This window comes from Leptinotarsa decemlineata, unplaced genomic scaffold (genome assembly GCF_025532065.1).
Source record: "Leptinotarsa decemlineata unplaced genomic scaffold, Ldec_3_MD MMD2_tig00000133_RagTag_RagTag, whole genome shotgun sequence".
Lineage (NCBI taxonomy): Eukaryota > Metazoa > Arthropoda > Insecta > Coleoptera > Chrysomelidae > Leptinotarsa > Leptinotarsa decemlineata.
In genome coordinates, this window is record NW_027412542.1 from 2396194 (window position 1) to 2421130 (window position 24937).

A 24937-nucleotide genomic window follows, 5' to 3' on the forward strand; every position below is an offset into this window, starting at 1 on the left:
GTGCATGAATTAGAGAACCAAAGGGACGACCAAGGCAACCTAGCTGTAGACGAAGATTTGCTGCACTTCCAACAAGATGGAGCACCTCTTCATTTAGCAGCTTCAGTTAGACACTGGTTGGATACTAATTACCCGAACAAATGGATTGGAAGAAGAGGTCCCATTGAGTGGCCACTGAGGTCACCAGACTTAGCGCCACCTGACTTTTTTCTGTGGGGTCATGGGGTCACCTCAAGTCAGTTGTTCATTCACTTATTTGACGTCCTCAATAAATTTGCAGTTCAACAAAAACCTCATTTCCTCATACTCCATTTAGGCCAAAGTTTCACAATTATTGCTTCATCCTGTAGAATTATTATTTATACCAATGCATTGCATTTCTCAATGATGTATCACAGGTAGGGGTTTGCAATTTAAACTTTTTGTGTTTTGATGGGTGGGGCCTTGGGGGTTGATGGGGGGTGAGTTCTTTTTCATGTCACTTCAGTTCCCCCTTTTATCCTAGAAATGGTTTTGAACATTTTTCGATATCAGCTTTCGTTCGTGAGATGTAGCCCATTGTGAGTTTTAAAATTGACCTACTGTACACAGAATAATGAATAAAAGATTTCATTTCATATCAAGTCATTTTTGCAGAAAATATACAAAGAGAGAGAATTGGGTTACTATCGTACCATCCTGAGGAAAATATTAGAAGTTTATTGAGAATTGTGTTGACCAAATGAAACCAAGTGTTTATTTACTTTTTGTAAATTTTTTGATCGTCCAATTTTCTTCTTTTGGTGAAGGGGATTACCACAGTTTTGCTTGGGTTGACAGACATCTGCTCCCTCAGGCACCAACTGTGAACAACATCCAACGCGCTTTGGAGGATATTACAAGCTACCCTTCCCGACGTGGACCTTGCCAGGATGACAAGGTCATCTGCATGAGCTTGCAGATCAATTTTTCTTCTGTCGAGGGCATCAAGCAGACAATCCACCAGGAGTGACCACAGAAGGAGAGATAGTACCCCACCTTGAAGGCAGCCCCTGGTGACCCTGAACCTGATAGCCTCGCCTTGAAGAGTCGTAATTGCAGTTCTGTTCACTAGCATGGCATAGATCCAGCCACTTATGGTCGATTCTATACCCTTTCTAGCCAGAGACAATCCTATAGATTTCGGTAGTGCATTGTCAAATGCTCCTTCAATATCAAGAAATACAGCAACCGTAATATGAATGAAATAGTACTTGAACAGTGATGTTCGAGGTGTACTGAGTTGAACCTCAAAACTATAAGCAGCCACAGCTCATGGCGTATTTCTGATAAGAATAGGTACTGCTCCTGGTGGAATCAAATGTGCCAAGTCACTTGAGCTCTTTTCTGGATGTAATCCAGCAACTTCAGGGTATGCTTAGGGTAGGAGCTCCATACATGTGAACATGTGAACAATACTCCAAAGAAGGTCTGATTTGAGCTTTATGGATCATCAAATGTTGCTGAGTTGTGTACAGTTTTCTAGTTCGGAACAGTGTTCCAAGCTTTTGAGAAGCAGCCTTTACAATTCCAGCGATATGATTGTGCCAAAACATATTGATGTCCTTTTTGACTCCCAACAAAGCAGAAAGCGGAATTGTCTGACCTGACATCATTATATCCGGTTCGGCGACATTTATCTTTTTAGAGAAAACATATGCTTGAGTTTTTCGTGGCATTAAATCGAACCTGGTAACTTTCACCTCAATTCGAATTCACCTCTAGTTCCTCAATAAGATATGCAACCTTCTGTTGCCCGTGAAGATGTGCATCTTCAGCCAATGTCCTGGAATCCAAATGGAGTGACGAGATGAGTGTGCTGTCGTCAGCAAAGCTCTATATTGTATTCGTGGTTTTTTTCAATAAGTCGTTGATAAAAAATAAAAAGAGGGTTGGAGCCAATATGTATCCTTGGAGAACACCAGCGTTGATGTGAGATCCATCGACAACCACTTGCAGGGAACATTGATTTAAATAATAAAAGGGTTGGAGCCAATATGGATCCCTGGAGAACACCAGCGTTGATGGTGATATCCATCGAGGGCCACTTGCAGGGAACGTTCTTTTAGGAAGCTGGAGACCCATAAGTACACGAAAATGATCCGACAAGCTTCTTCATGATAATTTTGCTCAATTTCAATATCCGCCTCCGTTCGAAGGTTAGGTGGGAGTGGTGTTATTTACGTCCAACTACCAATAAACACCATGGCAATTGTTGAAATTATTACCTGAACAGTAATGTAAGAGCATGTTTTTCTCCATTCTATTCATTTCATTAATATCCTCCCAAGTCCTAGAATATACCTATTTTCACGAGCTAGTGATGGTAGTCCTGATAAAAATTGATTAAAATTTGTTGTGATAATAGGCTCATCAGTAAAACCATAAACCTCCAGTCAGCAATGAGATGAAGAAATACTGACATATTCAACGTGGTCTGTATGAATTCTCAGAAAATAGATTTCGGAAACTACAAACAACCTTTTCCTGCACCCATATATTATTCTATGAATATTTTGGTGAGCAGGAACGGCTGGATATTGAAGAGAGAGGATTAAGACGAAGAGAGTTTGGATTATTTTCTATATATATATATATATATATATATATATTTCTGATAGGATTAAGACAATACTGATGAAATGGAATTAATCAGGGATCGAAAAATTTGTAACTCCTACATATTTTGGTAAGAGAACAATTGCGGGATGAAGTGGACAAGATGGAGAGAACTGGAGTTTATAAGCTCGAGCGTCCGGAGTGTAATAGTGTTTATGCAGGACAATGTGGCCGAAATTTCTCAAAACTGAATGCTGAACATGAATGGTTCCTCAGACTAGGTAAAAATGATTCGAAGTTTTCAAACAATTCCTTGGAATGCAACCACAAATTCTCGAATCTAAACGATGCGGAAATTTTGCACCACGCAAGCAAGGGTTGCAAACTCAGTTATTTGGAATCCTTGGCATAAGCACTGCGGGTATAAACTGCAAAATGATCAAATCGATTTTGTTTACTCACCAGTTTTCAAATAGCGTATTCATATTGTCACAAGTAAACAAAATTCAGATACTCAATTAAGTTGAAGACCTCTGTTATTAACTACAGTGTGTTTAGATATATGAGGGCTAATGTTATCAATTATTTTCAGTTTATTGTATTCATTTAAAAATTTGATTATAGAACGAAACTGCAGTAACGCTAGTTACAATTCAGTTTCAAGTGAATGATCGAACTCATTGTACAGATTATAGCTACATTATTATTATTGTTATATTATTATTATATTGGTAGGAAAGTTCATGGCGACCTATGGTTGAGTACCCATATGAAGTATTTCACTCAAATTCGTATCATGTATTTACCTAGTTTCATACGCCTTTCTATGAAACCATATGAATGAAATACATTTTAGAGCAACTAACGAAAATTTCCAAGGAATATCGAGAGTGAAAATTATTTTCTGAAAGAAATGAAGATGAATCTCGCACCTTGTAAACAACTGATATTTATGTTCAATAAATGAATGCGGAGACGAAAATGCTGATTTGCATAGCCTACTGATTTTTGTTTCGTAATACAGTACTGAAACGTTATAATTTATGTTGAGTGCAAGTTTATCAGAGTCAGATAACACCAATAAAACGCTCAACTAGAGTAGTGAAAGCACGACGTTATTATCAAGCTGCTACCGATATTTTCAACACAGAAGTGCTTCGATAAATTTGCTTGTATTCGTGACAATATTTACATTAGATCTGAAAAGCAATATCTATTTTGATGGTATCTCGCTAAAGTAGTACAATTTTAATAACGAGTCGAGTAACGAACAAGGAACATATTTTTTCAGGTGTTTATCAGATATGATAATGAATTAGTTCACACTTACCAACCTACTTTTTTGTGGCAATTGTATTCAACCAGGGTTTTTGGAGGGTATTCTATTATGTAACTTGTATCGTAGATTCTTTTGATTAACTTTAATTTTGTTTGATTAACTTTCCTGATAACTCATCACCCATCTCATTATTTTGCCAATAATTTCAGTATTTTCACTTTTCCAAGATAAAAAACTTTTTGTGGCTATGAAATACATATAATTTTGTAAATCTGAACCTACTCAATAATCGTTGAAGTTTTGTTTCATACAACTGCAAAATGGATTTGAAATTACTGAAATATTTCTGAAAAAGATAAATGCCCGAACAAAAATGTATTATTCAATCAGCAATACGAAAACAGTTTTATGGATCAAAAATATGTTCTGGAAGAAATCGCAAAATTTTGATGAAATAGATAAATAATCAATCCAAAACCTTCAACACCGTGTCGCGATTTTTTTAAGGATAAAACACAAGCACTACAGGAAAATCCTTAAGGCGCTGTCAGAGCGGTGCCTGTGCGAAAGTAGCGATTCACATTGGATTCGAATCGCTAGAGAATAAATCCATCTGGAAAATCGTTCTTATGAAGTTTATTTCACATAAACGCAGTTCTCCAGATGAAAGAGTTTTCAAACAGTGAAGTTCCAGGTGTACTGAGTGGAACCTCAAAACGATGAGCATCCACAGTCCGTCGCGCATTTCTGATATGTACCGCTATTGGTGGAATCAAAAGTGCCAAGTCACTTGAACACTTTCCGTGAAAGTATCTATAAAAAAGAGACAACTCTCCAACCTTTCTTCGATGTTCCAGGATATAAAGGTTGCACGTGATGTTCGCGTCTCCAATCAGGCGGATGGCTCTTTTCTGGATGGAATCCAGCAACTTCAGGGTATGTTTGGGGGCAAAGCTCCATACATGAGAACCATACTCCAAAGAAGGTCTGATCTGAGCTTTATAAAGCATCAAAAGTTGCTGAGGTGTGTACAGTTTTCTGGTTCGGAACAGTGTTCCAAGCTTTAGAAGCAGCCTTTGTAATTTCAGCGATATAATTATGCCTAGACATGTTGGTGTCCATTTTAACCCCCAACAAACTTATCGAAGCAGAAAGCGCAATTTTGTGATCTGACATTATTATATCTTCTTGGAGGAAACTGATGCCTGGGTTTGTGTGGCATTGAATTGAACCTAGTTACTCCCACCTAAATTCGAAATCACGTCTAGATCCTCATTAAGATATGCAACCTACTGCTGCCGGTGAAAATGTGCCTCCGTAGCCGATGTCCTGAAATCCAAATGGAATGACGAGAGAAGTGTGCTGTCAGCAAAGCAACATATTGAAATCTTGTTTTTTCCAATAAGTCGTTGATATACTATAAAAAGAGGGTTGGAGACAATATGAATCCCTGGGGAACAGCGTTGATGGTGAAAGTTTTCGAGATATATCCACAGACGGCCACTTGCAGGGAACGTTCTTTCGATAAGCTGAAGAGCCATACACAAAAATGATTCGACAAGCAATAACAATGAGAAATCATTGATGAGTTCTTTTATTTTCATCATTCGGTATCCGTCAGTAGGTATTACTCAAAAAACTTTAAGTTTCATTTGAACAAAATAAGTTCGAAACCTTGATGAAGAATATCTGCTGATATAAATTACTCATATGACTCGGAATCAGTCGTGCTGTACATATTCACAAAAATCAAACATTTGAGGTTGTATTTTTAGCGACCATTCAGTAAGCCTTTTTCTGAACTGAAAACCTCAACTTACTCGGTGATCCAGCGTTAACGAATGAAGTGGAAACTTACAATTGACAATACAACGAGAACAGGCAACTAGCAAAAAAATATTTCACATCTGTTGAGACATTTTTTGGAATATACTTTCCTAAATTAATAAATTAAAAGACAGTATTTGTTGTATTATACATTATTATTAAATGGTTTCCATATTCGTAATTTTTTCTGAATATATATGGATATATGAATAACAATAAAAATAATTTTCAGTATTATATTGTTCGTTCTCAGAAGTTTGAAGTCTCTTAGCTGTGATGAAAGTACCAGTGTGGTCTCAGAAGTACCCAGGCTGGCCTAGAGATGGCGGTAGTTGTTTGAAAAATGTCACTGTATTAGAAAGTACACAATCTATAAAGCATATGTTTCAAGTTTGAAGACGCTGGTGATTTTGTGAAAATGAAGGAAATTGATCATCGTTATGTGGTTGAATACTTTTATTTGAAAGCCCTCGGCCAACTAATATAAAAGCTGAACCGGATTCTACTCTGGATGAGTCTGCTCCTTCGTTTACAACAGTATTGAGTAGCAGAGTTTAAACGAGGCCGTACGAGCTGCCAAGACGAGCATTGCAGTGGTCGACCAAATGAGGTGACGACTCAAGAAACGGTGAAAAAATCCACAAAGCAGTACTGAATGATCATCGACTGGAAGTGCGCGAGTTAGCAGAATTATTAGGCATTTAAAAAAGTGTGTTATAACGTATATTATCTGAAAATTTGGACAAGAGAAAGATGTGAGCAAGATGTGTGCCGCGTTTGCTCACACTTGAGCAAAAACTGTGTCGTGAAAAGTTTCAATTAAGTGCTTAGCGAAGTTTCACAGCGATAAAGGCAGACTTCTTGCGTAGTGATGAACCCATGTTTCATTTACACCCGGAAGAAAAGAACAATCAAAACAATGGAGTCAAAAAAGAGAACCAGCTCCAAAGAAGGCTAAGACCGTTTCATCTGCAGCCAAGGTCGTGGCATCGGTTTTTTGGGATGCGCGTCGGTGAATTTTCATTGACTATCCTTAAAAGGTAATAAACTGCAAGTATTATGCGAACTTATTGCAACGTTCGAGTGAAGAAAGCAAGCAAAAAACAGCCGCAGTTGGTTAAGAAAAAAAGTGCTGTGTCATCGAAACAATGCACCAGTTCACAAATCCAATATGCAAAGACCAAAATCAATGAATTAAAGTTTGAATTGCTACCTGATGAACCCTATTCGCCAGATTTACCCCTCTAGAATTATTTTTTATTCCTTCACCTGGAAAAATGGCTAATTGATCAAAGATTTTTCAACGATGAAGAAGTGAAGTCGGCATTTAATGGCTATTTTGAGGAGCAACGATATCGAACTTATTGAAAGTCGCTGGGAAAAGGCAATAAAAAATCTAAAAAAATGAACTTTAAACGTTCAAGCCAGTCTCGAATATACCTACTCAGTAGGTACCTACTGCATAGCCCACTGACTCATAAGAAAGTTTTTCTTCTTTACCCAGAGGAATTGGTCAAATTACGGATATGCAGTTGGTTAGTACCTCGTCCACTAGATGGAGTGATATTTTGTTGTTTCGCTCCAACTTAGGAAGAGGAATGAAATACTCTGAAAGAATTCCAATTTTCAATTATGGAATATCATCGACTTTAGGTCGATGATGGCCACTATCTTGCACTGATGAGTGGCTAATGAGCCCGTAACCGGTCTGCAAGGGTGCCCGTTCCAAAATTGAAGGTCGACTCAGTTGTATTGCCAAATTGCATGTGCAGGAAATTTTCTGTGAAGATTCCTGAACTGACGCCTGTCGGATATAATCCAACGCCCTTCGTGGTATTAGCCAGGGAAGTAGTTGTTTTCTGATAGGCGTCAGTCCATTCAACCTACTGTGTAGTTATATTAGAGACTGGCTTGAACGTTTAAAGTTCATTTCTTTAGTTTTTAATAATAACTCTGCAATGGAAAAACGTATGATATATAATTTATGATCGTTGAAGGGGGAAAAATTAAAGTTCTATATCACTCGACCCCTTTCTCCTTAAAATTTAGGAGTTCAGTCGGTCCATGCCAACTGTTTGAAGATAAAAAAGTTATAACATTTCTATTTTTTGCGCTTCCAAGAAATATTTAACGCGTCCTACCGATTTTTAATATTTTACTGAGCGCTCCAAAATAGCTGTGTTCAGTTGCCGGCGCTCCACTTTGTACAAATTCTAGAGTATTGTAGGTTGGAAATGGTATTGTATTCTGATTAATTTTGTCTTATAATACTAAACTTACGTCTGACTTGAAACACAACGACTCGTGCAATAACTACAAAGTATCAGGGGTGAAGAAGATACAAAGTATTGGTGCCTGTGTAAAAAGGTGCTACTACTAATCTAACGAAAACTTAATTTCAACTTCAATTTCATTTATAGAAAATAACAGGTTTCACTCTTGAACGAATAAAAAAATTGCTGCATCCAAAAAACATGCAGGGGTGTCAAAAACCAAATAATACACAATGCACAAAAATACGGGGTGAAAAAGTACATACGATCTTTCCAAAACGCTTTCGGTCTCCTTGAATCTGAAAAAGATTGCAATTCAGTGAATATAAAATTGTATAATGAACCATAAGCCATGAGGGATAAAAATCACCAAATAATCATAGGGATCTATGATACAAGTAACTGTTTTATAAAATGTCACCCGATACGTCTGCCGCAGTAGTAAACGAAACGTTTGGCATTTAATTGATAACTGAGCACGGTTCACCAGCCACGATTCTGTTCTCTTCAATCGTTACTTCGGCAGTAAAAAGTATATGCTCTTATGAAGCTAAATTAGATTGTAGAAAGTTACATACAAAATACGCCTTTCAAAGAATACTAACAACACTGTTTTGGTCTCCCACAGATCTCATCCATGATACTATATGACCCTCCTCACAGATACCCCATCGAAAAGATCTTCGTACTCATGACCCTAGTATCACTGATGAGATCTATGGCACGAGCAAAGTCTTTTAAACCCCCCTGGCATCAAACTGGAATTTGTTTTGCCATAGAAATTTCGAAATGAATCGAGTTACTACGCTTTATATTGATATTTTAGATTTAATTATGAATATTAGAATTATGTTGTATTTTTTCATTTAATGTAGGAACTGCAGAGAAACAGAACGCGATTTCTCGTTGTGAGCTCGTTTTCGAAACTTTGTTTTGCAAATCGATCTTTTCTATATTCAATGAATTCTGTCTGTATGATGTGGTAGCGTCTAGGGTCTAAACTTCACCATGAAAAATTTTACAGCACATTTCAGTTTCGCACTACGAGTTAAAGAGAATCATTTTTATCACATTCAAGTTATTGTGAAGATTGCATCTAATATCTGGAAATTACCAGTTCTAATGGATTTGAAATATGAGTGACGATCAGCATTAATCAAAACATTGTAGTACGTCAAAATTGTAATTGAAGTAAATTACAATTATTTAAAATTTCTGGATTGTATCTTATGAGGTACCAGATGAGGTACTTACCAAACACATGAGCTGAAAAGTCCCGGGCGTAAGGAAGAAAACGCGTTTTTTTTCGTTCAATATTCATCAACAAGATCTCTATTGAGAGCGACACAATCATTACAGCGTCCCACTAATATTTCAATACAACTTTTGTAGAACGATTTATCGTTCGCCTCAAAATAGATCTCAGTTTCAGCAATAACCTCTTCATTCGAGCAAAATTTCTTACTGATGAGCATTTTTTTGAGGTCTGCGAACCATCAGTAGTGGATGTAGAGCAATTCAACGTTCAATGCATGTACATTTGCTTTGCTTTGACTTGTAACACGGTGCGTTGTCTTGATGAAACAAAATTTTTTTCTTTGCCATTTGCGGTCGTTTCTTTGCAATTTCGACCTTCAAACGCTTCAATAATGGTATATAATATTAACTTATGATGGTATTTTCCATCTTAAGATAATCGATGAATATCACACCACGCACATCTCAAAATACCAAGGCCACACCCTTTCCAGCCGATTGTTGTGTTTTCAGTCACTTTGGACGAGGTTCACCAGTTGCTTTCCACTCAGATGCCGATCACTTTGATTCCGCAGTCAAGTGATGGATCTATGTTTCATCCATTGTCACATATCGACGCAAAAATTCCAGTTTGAACATGATAAAACACTGCTCATAATCATCGAGACGTTCTTGTTTTTGATCAACAGCGAGCTTGCGCGGCACCCACTTTGAACAAAGCGTTCTCATAGTCAAACGCTCATGCAATATGAAGCCAACACGTTCTTTAGATATATTTAAAATGTCACCTAACTCATGTAACTTCATTTATCGATATTTCAAAACGATTTTGTGGATTTCTTTAGGTTTTCTGGCGTTACTGCCTCATTTGGACGTCTACTACGTTCTACATCATCGGTGTCTTTTTAGGTCACCAAACCAACGTTCAATTGTTGTTTCTGATGGACCGCAATCCTTCGCTTTAACGGAATTTTTTAGCTCCGTCACGCTGGAACCCGCTTTAAAAAACTCTACCTTTTTTAGCCTACTTTACCTACAAACTATACTAATGAATGTAATAATGTTCATTTTTCTGTAGTCTTTTTTTTATAGTTTGTTATCGGTTACTGAGAAAGCACTACTGATGTTATTCTTACTAAGAAGGATGAGTAATAATGTGCCAAAAAGTTCTGAAATAGGTTCTAAATGGATTGTAGTTTGAAATATTAATGAAAGCTGAAAAAATAAAAATTAAAAAATATCATTAACAAGAAATGAAAAAAATTAAATGAAAGATTTCAAACAAAGTTGAGTCACGACGTTTCGATTGTTGGTATCCACAATCGTCTTCGTGTGATAACTGGACTTATTCCTCCGAGATCTGACGACAACGGAATGGTTACTCCAGAGTGATGGTAGAACAAGCCTTAGCTAGAATACAGCAAGAACTCCACAAGTAATAGAAGCCGCTACAACCACTACTTGTACTTCCCTACATCAGAGGATTATCGGAAAGGATAAGAAGGATTGGGTCCAAGTACAACATCAGGACCTGCTTCAGATCTGGGAACACTATCCGTAGCAGCCTAACAAAAACCAGGCCACCAAACGCGGACTGCGATTCCAAGAATTGCATTTATTGCATAACATCAAGTGGGCTCAAGCTGAAATCATCCACAAAGAGGAACACTGGTTTAGGAGAAAATTCAAAGAAGCCGCGTATATGTTGTCCAACAATGCATTTAGTCGAACTAGCATAGAGATACGTAACATATGGAAACCTCTAATCAAGCGAAAAACGACCAATTCCCGCCAAACGGTCATCTCCCGCCAAAAACAATGAAGCGGAAAGAGTGAAGAGGGGATAGGTGAAAGCACTTGAGTGATCTATAAATAGTCAGATCTCGGAGGAATAAGTCCAGTTATCACCCGAAGATGATTGTGGATACTAACAATCGAAACGTCGTGACATAACTTGGTTATTTCACGACGTTATTTTCGGTTAATCTTATTGTTTTTTAATTGTTTTTTCAGGGTTTTCAAATCAATTTATAATACATTAGACAATGAAAGTTCGAACTGATGAAATGGATTGTAGTTTATTGCAGTAACAACAAAATATTACTATATTTTATATTCTTTTGGAGTATAGCAAAAAAGCTACGATAACAAGATTTCAAATCATAAAATACCAATTGTCCTCAAACTACAAACGATGGGGTTGATTGTAGCTGAAATTAGATGTTTCAAGTTACCATTGAACACATAAAAAATGAATGAAATAAAATCGAGTATTTTTCAACTAAACTAACCTAACATAACCTATCCCAAACAACATATGTAACCTGAAATCTAAAGTAGAAACTAACGTATTTTAGAATGCTTTATTTGGAAAAAAGCATCTCCCTCATTATCTAACCTGACTTACGAATTCAAAAACGAACTCATGTTAGATGTTCAGGATTGAGAATTATTTCCAAAGTACTAACATGAGTTCGTTTTTGATTTCGAAAGTAGATGTTGTGGGTAACTACTCTTTTCCATTCTTAAATACATTTCTTAAATACGTTAGTTTTTATTTCAGGTTACGTTGGTTAGGATAGGTTATGTTTGTAGTTTAAGGACAATTGTTATTTTATGATTTGAAGTCTTGTTATCGTAGTTTCTTTGCTATACTGTGTTGTGTTGTTACTACCATAAACTTCAATCAATTTAGAACCTATTTCCAAACTTTTTAGCGCATTATTACTTGTATTTCGTAGTTTGAATAATATCAATAGTGCTTTCTCAGTGACTGATAAGACTACAAAAAAAAATGAACATTAATTACTACATTTATTAGTATCGTTTGTAGATAAAGTAGGCTAAATAAAATTTTCAAAGCGGGTTCCAGCGTGACGGAGCTGAATTTTTTCCCATCAAGAAGCAGTGTAAAATTAAAACACGAAATTATCTTTGATCCATTGTTTAAGAAATGATAAAAGTAGTATCACTCTTAGCAGAATAACTCACAAAATTATAAGTAGAATATCATGAAATTTCAGCAGTTTTCTTTTCAGGTTATAACTTGCTGAAAAAGCGGTGTGTAAGGCCCGAGACTTTAATAGATATACATATCACACATATTAGAATGGAAAATGATCAATTATTTATATCTGTTTGAAATGCAGGAGACACATATTTCAAAATTCGTCAATAAAATGGTAACAGTGCTCCAACAAACCGATTTAATTTTGATTTTGAAACTGCCTGTATTCAAATTTCTCACTTGTTCTGGTAACTATTCAATAAATTCAATCTCAAGGAATGTTTGCCCGACATAACTAGTCTAGTCATGACATGACATGACTTTACATGACCTCCTCCATAGTAGAATGCCATATTCTGAATGAGTATGAAATTAAGTGAGATACGTAACTTAAGAAAGTCCAAGCTGACTAAGAGTTTTACTTTACGGATTAGGAAAACATCCCTAATGAGTCACTATGATGTGATCAGTTCAATTTGTCATCGAAAACAATGCCCAGCAAAGTAACATTATCACCCTTAGTAATATTGGAGTGGAAAGATACCAATAATTGTTGATTTTCACTCGAGTTTAGCTCGAGTCTGTACTCTGCCCTCTCTATAAAGAATATTCGGCATACGTCCACAAATTTTGAACGTCCCTATGTTGTCATTTATGTAAACAAGGCAGCCTGAATAAAAAAATCAAAGCGGAAATCTAAAAACCGATCGAAATTATCCCTTTTTTGTTTTCTTTGATATAAGTAGGTGGAAAATGATATTCCTCTTCAATTCTCGAAAGTGCTATTTTGAACGAATAGACTAATACATAATTCATGTAAACCACAGACCCAAAGTTGGAATGGTCTTGAAAACTCGTAAACTTCCCTCTTTCTGGAACTCGATTATGATAAATACGCCAAAAAAACCAACGAGAATTTGATTCATCTGATTATTCCACTTGAAGCATGAGTAGCCTATTTTATGGCGAGAAACTTCAACGAGTTTTTGAGCTCTTCTGTCTTGAGAATCATTATTTATATTGATTGTTGTGGTATGTATGAAACATGAATAATTTCAGAATATTTCAACGACTTCCACATTACACAACACAACAAAAAAATATTTTCTGAATGTTTCCTACACTAAATTAGTCAATTTCTACTAATTTTGGGGTGATAAAAACGAAAATAACAATGAAAAATTTTTATTAGCTCTGGTTTTTGAGATACACAGTACTTAATCTTAAAGAGTAGTTATACTATACGTGAAAAGTGAAAGTACATAAAACAATATTGTTATGTTTCTTTTAGAATATTTTAAGTACAAAATTAATAAAAAAAACATTATTCTTAGTGTTTTGACAAATAAAAGAAGTTTGTACCACCACATTTCAATTAAGTCCATCCGATTCATTGTAAGATCGCTGTCGTTTAGCTTGTCTTTTATGAAACACTTCTGGAGCATCCCTACACACAGACCAGCAGTAGTCTGCAAGCATTGCTTCATTCCAACGGCCCTGATATCTCTGTTCCATTAAGGCAATGTCTTGATGGAATCTTTCTCCATGTTCGTCACTCACAGCTCCACAGTTTTGTGGGAAGAAATTAAGATGAGAGTGAAGAAAATGAATTTTTAAGGACATGTTGCATCCAAGTTGGTGGTAAGCTTGAAGAAGCTCTTCAACCAATGCTGTGAAGTTATCATCTCTTTTGTTACCTAAAAACCCATGTACAACCCCCTTAAAGGCTTCCCAGGCTCTTTTTTCATTTCCTGTTAAAATCATGTCAAAAGCAGGATCATTTACGATTTCACGGATTTGAGGCCCAATAAAGATGCCTTCCTTGACTTTAGCATCACTCAACCTGGGAAACTTTGCTCTCAAGTACTTAAAAGCTTGTCCTTCCTGGTCCATGGCCTTCACAAAGTTTTTCATTAGTCCCAACTTAATATGTATTGGGGGAAGGAGACCATTCTTAGGATCTACAAGAGGCTCGTCAACTACATTTTTCTCATTAGGGTTTAGGTCTCGTGTAGGCCAGTTCATTTTTTTATAGTGAGATTTTCTATCCCGACTGTCCCACAGACACAAAAAACAACAGTACTTGGTGAACCCTAATTGCATTCCTAGGAGTATAGCAATGACTTTCAGATCACCACAGATGTGCCACTTGTGTTGTTCATATTTGATTGATTGGAGAAGTGTTTTCATATTTATATACGTTTCCTTCATGTGAACTGCATGATCTATAGGAATAGAGGGTAGCTGATTTCCATTATGCAGAAGTACAGCTTTTAAGCTTAGTTTTGAAGAGTCTATAAACAGTCTCCATTCAGATGGAGTGTGATCCAAATTCAAGCAGTCCATCAAACCATTAACATCAGAACAAACTACGAGGTTTTCTTTTTTCTCAAAAAAAGGAAGCAAATCTTTTTGACGCTGTCTGTACTGAGATATTTTCACATCATGTTTTAGAAGATTCCACTGTTGTAGTCTTGACCCTAACAGCTCAGCCTTTTCCTTAGATAAACGAAGATCTCTTATAAGGTCACTCAACTCTGCTTGACTAATTCTGTGCGGATCACTAGACCTATCGCTTACCTCAAAATCAGGGTCATAGGATGTAGAAGGATGGGTTGCTCCTTCTAAACAGTCTTCATCACCTTCCTCTAAAATTTCATAGTTTTGGGGTGGAGAAGGGACTGGCAAATTGTCTGAGTGTGGTACAGGCCGAAGAGCAGATGGGAGATTAAGGTATTTAACCGTTCCTCTTTTCTTCATAGATAAACCTTGCTTAATGGGAGGAGTTAAGCAGAAATAACAGTCGTCTGTATGATTGGTAGGCTCACGCCAAACCATAGGTACTGCAAAAGCCATTGCCCGGTTTTTATTTTTCAGCCACTCTCGCAATATGGCGGAACAAGAATTACAACATATATGAGGAGCCCATGATTTATCTTGGTCCCCAACTTTCACACCAAAATAATGTTCATAGGCTGTCTTAACGATAGGTGTCATTTTACGTTTCTGAGCCTTAAATGTTATTTCACCACATATATAGCAAAAGCTATCGACAGAATTCACACATTTTCGAGGCATTTCAGATCAGCACTTAAATTAATTTAAAAATCAACTTCACACGATAATTTCAATAGCAACCACGTGCGTACAATTGACAAACTCACATAGGTTATGTTTACTACTCAAGAACAGCTGATGAGAGGGGTGTTATGTAAACAAACATGTGTACCAACTGTTGGTGATGAAATATTTCATTTGTTGAAAACTCAATATACATATATATATAATATAATGATACTATATCTTGAACACAAGAGCTAATATATGATTTTTATGGTCACTTTCGGTTTTAACACGTGGAAATACATTAAAATCATCTAATTTCAACCCCGAAACAAAAACTTTGTTGTGTTGTGATTAGTGAATTTTTAAAAATGTCTTATTTTTAACAACTTACGTTAGTGGGTGTTTCACTGAAAATGAAATATATGCAAACATGCTTGATTTCAAACAAACATCTAGCCAGAAGAACGCTAGTTTTGATGTGGTCCTCCAATTGCATTAATGGGAAGATCTGCAAGGTATCTTGCATAAACGCCTGTCAGATATAATTCAATATCCCGCATGGTATTAGCCGAGATAGTAGGGCGATATGGGAATTAGTGGTATAGCGAATAATCTTTTCAAAAGTTATCTTTACAACAGCGAGCAAATAGATTAAGTGTGCAATCATATAAGTGGAGAGAAAATTATTACATGTGGTGTGCTCCAGGGCGCACCACATGTAATTGGTGTTAGGACCAATCCTATTCAATATTTACTTGAACAACCTTTTCCTACAAGACATCAACTCCAACATTTTGAGTTTCGCCGATGATACTGTGTTGTTTTGCGAAGACGAAAACTGGTTTAATTTGAAACAGAAATTAGACAATTCCCTACCAGAATATGACATTAAAATCTCCAATACGGAAGTCATCAAACCCACAAAGAAAAGAAAATATATTGGAATAATTTTAGACAGCAATCTCAGATGGAATCAGCACGTAGACCACGTAGTTAAAAAATTACGTTGCATACTTTACAAATTCAAACGGGTAGCAAACATACTCAATCTAAAACAGAAAATTATGTTATGTAAGAGTTTAGTAAAGCTTCATCTGATATATGGTATAATTGGTTGGGGTGGAGTGTTGAAAACTCATCTGAATTTCCTTGAGGTTATGTAGAAAAGATTTATCAGATGTACCTATCCTACGGAAAGGTTACGACTACCCTAGCGATCTACTTCATTCAGAATCTGGAATATTTTATCCCAGACAGCTGTTTTTTATAAATATTACTACTGTAAAGCATAAAAACAAAAAAGAATTAACTACTTATCACCATAAATAGTTTGTAGTCTGGAACCCTTATGATTGAAATCTCTATATCCAATTCATTTATATTATGTCCAACTGTGTCCAGTTCGAAATTATGTTTTTATCCACATTTATTACCCATTCAATACATTAGTTTATTTGTAATTCTTCATTTTCTGTTCAAATATGTCCAGTTCAAACTTATATTCTTATCTATATCTAGTACTCATTCCAATAGATTGATTGGTTTTATTCAATTATATTCTGTTCAAATGTATGTATTTTAAATTTATATCTTAGTACTTAATGCATGAATATCATTCAATGTCAGATTCAGTATTCTCATTCCTTACACACAGGCAGATCATTTTACCTCGTGAGATGTATTTTATTTGTTCACTGTTCATTCCTAAATGTAAATGTATATTTACTGTATTTTGTAGATACTTCGGAAAAGAATAATATGATTTCGAAAATAGTTTTGAAGATTTTCTCATTTGGTAGATCTGTATAGTGCCAAACTATGATGCCCGAAATGTTGCTCTGGTTGACAATCCATAAAAAATATTTAACGATAACTCTTTTTGGAAAATGCATATTATATTCTACCTATATTGGCTTCGCGACCTTGCTTATCAATAATTTTCGAATATTAGATAGCTGATGTTGTAAAAATAAGACAACTTGCCAGCCCAAAGAAACATCAAAAAGAACTACCTCTCATTCATTTTGTTTTGGTTGTCTAGTAAAACACACATCATTTTGCTCAAAGATAGTCACTTCAGTTCGAAACGGGTATTTTTTAGGAGATTAAGTTATGGAAAAAACAGGTTTTGTGGAAATCTTCCATGGCGAAAATCTGCCATTGAGGTTGACAGTGTTCCATGTAAGTGAAATTTTACCTCGATTCCAATTTCTATTTATTTATATTCCGGCAAGGCACGCACATAAAAATATTTCAAATGATTAAAAAAAGGAAATGTGACTTACACTTCACTCCAATTTATTTTCACGAATAAACCTCATGATTTATGTAGGTAGCGCCCAACTTTTCCTCCAATAACGTATTCTTCTCGTTGAGAAAATAATCCTTCCTAAAATGTATTCCACCCCTTGCTCACAACTCGAATGAAACTTTCATTTCGGAATGTTCTCAATTCAAACAAGTCCTATAATGATTTATTTCAAGTGTGAAATCCTCCAGAACGGCACACATGAAATACGGTGTGAAATGGAAATATAAAACTGAGAGGATTACGAAACGGAAAATGCTGAATATTGAGTATTTGTGGAATATGGGCTGAAAGAAATCGAGATTGGTATTGGTGGGTCCTTCGATAAGAATTGAGGAGGAATATTCAGAAAGGAGATTAACAAAATACGGCTCTTACCGGTATATTTACTGGTAGAACGAAAAGAATAATGGATACGTTAGGATCAAGAAAACGGCCAGAGCATTTCGATTATAATACAGGGTGACCTATCAGAACCGTATCGCAAGGCATAACTACCAGACAAAGAACACTATGAAAACATGTTAAATTTGTTTATCAGAGGAACGGTTTTGACACAAAAAACATTTCAAAATCTCTGAGATGTAAATGAAGATCGAGAGATTAATTACTGACAGAGGTTTTCGATTTCTAAACTATTGCTGCTTCTCACTTTCAAAAATTGTTTACTCGGGTGTCAACAAATCTATTTGAACAAATCATAACTCATAACTAGAATGTTATAACATTCGATTGAAAGTGCCTCAGCAGCAGCCTCAGCAATGAGGCTGCTGATATATCTGCTTCCAGGAGTAGCTTACTCCATGGCAATGTCTCACAGGCTTCCTTACAGATCACCGTCGTCTGAATCATCATATGCAGAGACACGGACTGTCGGAAGACATTGTGTATGGCCTCTGATGAAAATGATGAAATATCAGAGCATATACCTACCTGAAAGATCACTCACCATATAAACTGTTGGGCTTCCTCAAGTATCTGAGTTTATTGGTCGAGTTTGAATAGGTGTGAGCCACAATAAACCCTTGCGGGTTGCGGTGAAGGGTCGAATAGGCCCACTCACTTTTCACCTCACCTATCGATCTCTTTGTACTTCATTTGTGTACTTTACCACACGAACCTGGTATGCGATATATCCCAGCATCAGACACCCACTCTCAGCTGCTGCTCCTATATCATTCTTATGTGGCAAAGTTGATATAGGTAAAATGATGGTAAAATGATATTTCCCCAATGGAATTTCAAATTGGGACACGCAGATAAGTCAGTAGTAGCAAAACATGCGGTTAGTGAAGGAGATCACTAAATTCTCTTTGGATGAGTTGAGTTGTTTGAAGATACTTTATATTTATGATAAGAACTTTATGGAGACTTTATAATTTTATTTCTAGTAAAAAATATAACAACTGAACTTGGCAATATATATCAACATACAACCATAGAAACATCGAATCAAAAATAAATATAATGTGGCTCAAATTCATTTCTGTTGTTGATCTCCAACACCCCTTCTCAACAATAATGAATTTTCTGTCTTCAATCCAATCAAACTTCTTAATGTTGACAACTTTTCAGGCCCAAGTGGTTTTGTCAGAAAATCAGCCAACATCGAACTGGTTGGACAATACTGAAAATAATTTTGTTTTTCTGCTTCAGATCTTTGATGAAATTGTATTTCGTTTCTATATGTTTTGTACTCTCACTCATTTTGCCACTGTCAATCATTTTAAGACATGATTGATTGTCTTCGAAAATAATCGTCTCTGAGATCTCGATTTGAAAATCTTGAAAAAGTCCTGTCAAATATATGCTTCTGACAGGGAGATGAATTCTGCCTCGGTAGATGAAAGTGCCACACAAATTTGCTTCTTACATCGCCAATCGAACATCACTCCCATGTATTTGAATAAATGTCCACTATTTGACTTTCTGTCAGTTTTATCTCCAGCCCAGTCAGCATCGGAAAAACCGTATAAAATATTATTTTCTTCTGAAAGATTTCCCAACTGAATTTCTATATCCAGAGTTCTTTTAAGATATTTCATGATCCGTTTTACTTCTGTCCAGTCGTATTTATGAGGATTACTAACATTTCTTTCAAGAATTGACGTAGCAATACATATATCTGGCCTTGTATTCACAGAAAGATACAATAGTGCTTCTATTGCGCTTCTATATACATCTTCATTATGAAATTTTTCATCGGTGGAAAATCTATTTTTGTAGTATCCTGTATCCAAAGGAATGCTAGCTGGTTTGGCAGATTCCATATTGATATTTTTTGATAGTTTTGAAATGTATTTCTGTTGATGAATATAATAAAGTCCATCACTATTTCTTCTTACTTGTAATCCAATATAATTTTCAATGTTTCCCAAACTTGTCATTTTGAAAGTTTTTTGTATCAATTCGGCTGTTTTCTCGATAATGGTGATGTTTTCACAAGCTATTAGAATATCATCCACATATATCAGTATGTAAATGAAATTATCTTCCTCTTTTTTAGTATAGAGACATTGATCATAATCACCCCTTCCCCGATATCAGTAAGAACTTTGTTTATTGTTGAATTCCATATTCGGGCTGATTGTTTTAATCCATATATAGTTTTATTCAATTTGCAGACCAAATGTTCTTGTTCTTCTTCAATATAGTCTTGAGGTTCTTCATTCAAATCCGCATTTAGGAAAGCCGTTTTGAAGTTATAATGATGAACGTGCATTTTTTTCCTCCCAGCAATGGTTAAGAGAAGACGAAATGTTGTTTGTTTGACAACTGGAGCAAAAACTTCGTCATAATCAAGACCATATTTTTGAGAAAAACCCTGAGCAACAATCCTTGCTTTGTATCTGGATATATTGCCTTGATTATCGGTTTTTAATTTAAAAATCCATTTGCTTCTAATTGCCGTTTTATCTGGTGGTAATTCAGTCAATGTCCAAGTATTATTATCTTTCATGGAACGTATTTCCTCGTCCATAGCCTCGATCCATTTGTTCGCATCTCTCCTCTTTAGAGCTTCATTTCTACACTTTGATTGACATTCACAATCACATCAATTTTTAGTGTTTTGAAACTCGTTCATTTGATGAAATCCGCTATGAGCTTCTTCTAAAATATGTACATCTCTGCTAATGGTGATTTTTCCAGTGGTTATTTCAAGAAGTCTATATGCCTTTTGGAACCAGCTTCGTAACCAACTAATACGAATTTCTTTGCCTTTTCACTTAATTCATGGCGTTTTTCTTTAGGAATATGTGCATAAACAATACTGCCAAAGGTTTCAATGTGATTCACATTTGGTTTCTTTCCGTGCCATACTTCAAAGGGGATCCTATTGGTTGACCTTGTCAGAACCAAATTTTCAAGTAAATTTGCTGTCACGGTTGCTTCGCCCCAATAAGTATTTGGTAGATCAGCATCAATTAACATGCACCTGACCATCTCTGTTGAATATTTATTCTTTCTTCCAGCTACACCATTCTGCTGACTCGAATATGGCGCCGTGAGTTGCATTTCTATACCTTCATTTTTCAGGAAATTCCTAACTTCTGTGTTTATATACTCGCCTCCTCTGTCAGATCTGATGATTTTTGGTTTTCTGCCGAATTTATTTTCGACCATTCTGACGTAATCTTGAAGTTTTTCTGATACTTCGGATTTCTGAATGATTTTCTTGACAGTTTACCTTTAATGCAAGTTTCACATGACAATAAACGTCCACAATTCTTGATTTTCATTCCATTCACCATGTTTTTATTTGTAATTTCTCGTATAATGGTAGATTCCCGGTGGCCAAACTTTTTGTGTCATAAATAAATTCAGCCGTCATTACAGCCTTTCCATACAGTCATTGCTGAATTGTACTGATTTAGTTTATATAAATTACCAACCAGCGTTCCTTGAGCAACAACTTCATTATTTGATTTGATGAAACAATGCTGCTCATCAAATTCGACTTTGAATCTAAAAAGTCTTAATTTCTTGACCGAAAGTAAACTTGCACTGAGCTCGGGTACATAAAGGGTGTCCTTCAGTGTGATTTCTGTTTTCTCATTGTCATCCAGAAAACAAGTTAACTGTCCAGTTCCTAAACCATAAGAACGAACTTTTCTACAGTCGGTTAATTCAACTTTACTCAGCGAATCCTTGAAATGCTTGAAAAAATCCTTATTGTTTGTCATATGACTACTTGCTCCAGAGTATATATACCATTCATGAGCTTGAGCTTTATCACTAACGTTAAAGAAAACATGAGTGTTTTCGTCAGTTTCTTCATTATCTGTAGAAACTACATTGGATGTATTTGATTGTCTTTTCGATTTCTTATAATGAAAACAATCTTTCGAGTTGCAGTGCTCGAATGCCTTTTTAACAGACCCTTTCTTGTAAACTTTCAGAGCAATTTCACTAGTTGATGTGGAATTTTCCTTCCGCCTATGATATTCCTGTACCAATTTGCCTTTTACTATTTCTAGAGTCAGATCACACTCTGCCCTTCCTTCTAATACTGTTACCAGATTTCCATAGCTTTCCGAGAGACTGCATAAAAGTAGTGCTACTTGTAGATTCTCTGCTAGATTTTCTCCCAATGTGACTAACTGATCGATAATGCTCATCATATTAGCTATGTGCTTTTCCATGTCACCATTTTCAGGTAATGTTGTTTTACATAACTGCTCCAGCAGAAAAACTTTATTGGTAAGACATGGTTTTTTATATTGTTTCCTTAAATTCTCCCAAGCTTCTTTGGCTGTTTTACAATCCTTAACATGTATCACTTGTGAATCTTCGATTAGTAAACCAATTGTAGCTCTCGCTTTACCATCTTCTGCATCCCAATCACTGATCCTTTGTTCAGGTGGGTTTTGAGTGACTATGCTCCATAGTTCTTCTTTCAGTAAAAGCATTTCAACCTTGTATTTCCATATTTGGTAATTATTGCTATTCAGCCTTACTATCTCGAATTTTGTCACATCCATATCAACAACAGTTTTACTTATAAATGCCAGTTTTATTGAAACGTTACTGGTCCCATAACCTGTTTGAAGATACTTCATATTTATGATAAGAACTTTATGGAGACTTTTTGTAATTTTATTTCTAGTAAAAAATATAACAACTGAACTTGACAATATACAGGGTGTCCCTGGACTTCCTCTTTTCCTCTCGGGAATGTATAGATGGGGTCAAAATATCACTAGTACTTCATATAACTTTTTTTCCTAAAAGTCTTCGTAACCAAGTTACGGGCCCTCGAAGTTACAAAATGAAAAATGTTTTTCTTTGATAACTTTTCAAGTGAATATTCAAAATCATCCAAATTTTGGTAATTGACTAAACAAATGAATTCCGTCGATGAGCTTTCATGCAGGAGTCAGTTGTTTTGCTACAAAGTCAGGAACGGACTACCCCCGATGGTCCACACCCCAAAACTTTGAAATGACAGATATTTTTCAATATTTTTCAACAAAATAAGGTTACTTGGACAATTTTATGAATAAAAGTACTCGTGTGGAAAGTCGATCGGAGCAACGAGTCTTGATAAAAATGTAGTTCTACTCGACGACATCAAACCCGCTCGTCCACCATTATTTGAAATGAATAATTATCAAAGCAGAAATAATAATGATAACGGTAATTCAACAACATTTATAACAGGAATAATACAAAGTATGCTAAAATGAAGTCGTAAACAAAAAGTACAGTACCTATATGGCAGTTTAAGTCACAATTGTGATAGCAGATATTTTTTCAAAAGAAATATCAAGTTCTGTAGATTCGTGGTGTTTTTAAACTAACAAGCTACTCTACTATGAAATATCGAATTCATTCCATATTTTGTATGTACATAATACGTGTGGAATAATCACGTTTCGTGTTGATCAGTTATCTGAATCTCATGAAACTCAACATTCGAATGTTTCAAATTCTTCTTCACAGCTAAACTGTTGAGGAGTTTCACTGATAATTATAATTTTATAGGAGAAATTCTTTAACACGAATCTAAATTTAGCTGAAAAAACGCACATCGGAAAAAATATTTACTATACTAATAAAAAGCAAACGAATGAACTACAAAAACGGCTGCACATGATCAGGTGAAAAATATCCAGGGAATAATTATGTTCCATTTCTTTCACAGATGTTGACAAAAAAACCTTTTAGAAAGTTTTGATAAAAAATGAGAAACTGGAATGCGATTTTGTTTTGTTGAGTGGTGCGTTGTCATATGATTATCATTGTATTGTCAATATTCTATAGGATATTTTGAATTTTTTGATATGGCCGAACAGTTGACATTCAATGAATATGCAGATATGCATGTATTTTATGGACGAGCATTTTGTAATGCTGCAGAAGCTCGTCGTCTGTATTCCGAGCATTTTCCCAATCGAACGGTACCGTCAAGAGAAACATTCGAGCGTGTCGATCGCAGCTTGAGGGAGACAGGTATGTAATAATTGATAATTAATTTGAGCACGTTGTTTCATTTCGATATTATTGTAGGTACAGTTTTGCCAAAACGAGGTGGTGAGGGCGCTCCTAGGACTGTACGTACCGTTGTATTGGAGGAAAATATTTTGGAAGACGTCGCTGTTGATCCTTCAATGAGCATCAGAAATCTATCAGAACAGTTCCATACATCCAAGTCCACTATTCATAGAATAATTAGCGAACAACTGCTCCACCCATTTCACATCCAGAAGGTACATGCCATGACACCTCAAGATTTTCCAGCACGACTGGAATATGCCAATTGGTTCATGGATAGGCAAAGAGAGGATATGACTTTTATTAATCGAGTTTTATTCACTGATGAAGCAGGTTTCAGTAGAGATGGAGTTATCAACTCTCATAATCTCCATATATGGGCCGAAGAAAATCCCCATGGGATATTGCAAACCAAACACCAACGGAAATTCAACGTGAATGTTTGGGCTGGTATCATAGGAAACCATCTTATAGGACCATTCGTTCTACAGGACCGATTGAATGGAGAACGTTATTTGGAGTTCATTCAGAACGATTTGAATGGACTTTTGGAACATGTTCCATTGCAAACCCGAAGAGATATGTGGTTTATGCATGATGGCGCTCCTTCTCATTTTAGTTTGATTGTGCGTGACCATCTGAACCATATTTTCCACAATAGATGGATTGGTAGAGGTGGGCCATATTCATGGCCATCGCGGTCTCCGGATTTAAATCCATTGGATTTCTTTCTGTGGGGGCATCTAAAAAGCCTTGTTTACGCTACACCTATTCACACAAGAGATGCATTGTTGAATAGAATAATTGTGAAGCCATACGAAACGACCCTGGAATGCTATTTTAAGTAC

At 35.9% G+C, this 24937-nt stretch overlaps 1 protein-coding gene across 10 annotated transcripts in view; it reads right to left on the reverse strand.

Annotated features, from left to right (window-relative positions):
• Positions 1-24937, reverse strand: part of dnc (phosphodiesterase dunce) — a 768665-nt gene that overhangs the window by 226232 nt on the left and 517496 nt on the right. For 8 of the 10 annotated variants that reach the window (XM_074172547.1, XM_074172544.1, XM_074172545.1 and 5 more), the window contains one exon: positions 8223-8255. The exons of the other annotated variants lie outside the window; for them this stretch is intronic. In XM_074172547.1, the coding sequence (XP_074028648.1) occupies positions 8223-8255 (33 nt within the window). The remainder of the gene's footprint in view (positions 1-8222; positions 8256-24937) is intronic. 10 annotated transcript variants of the gene reach the window in all.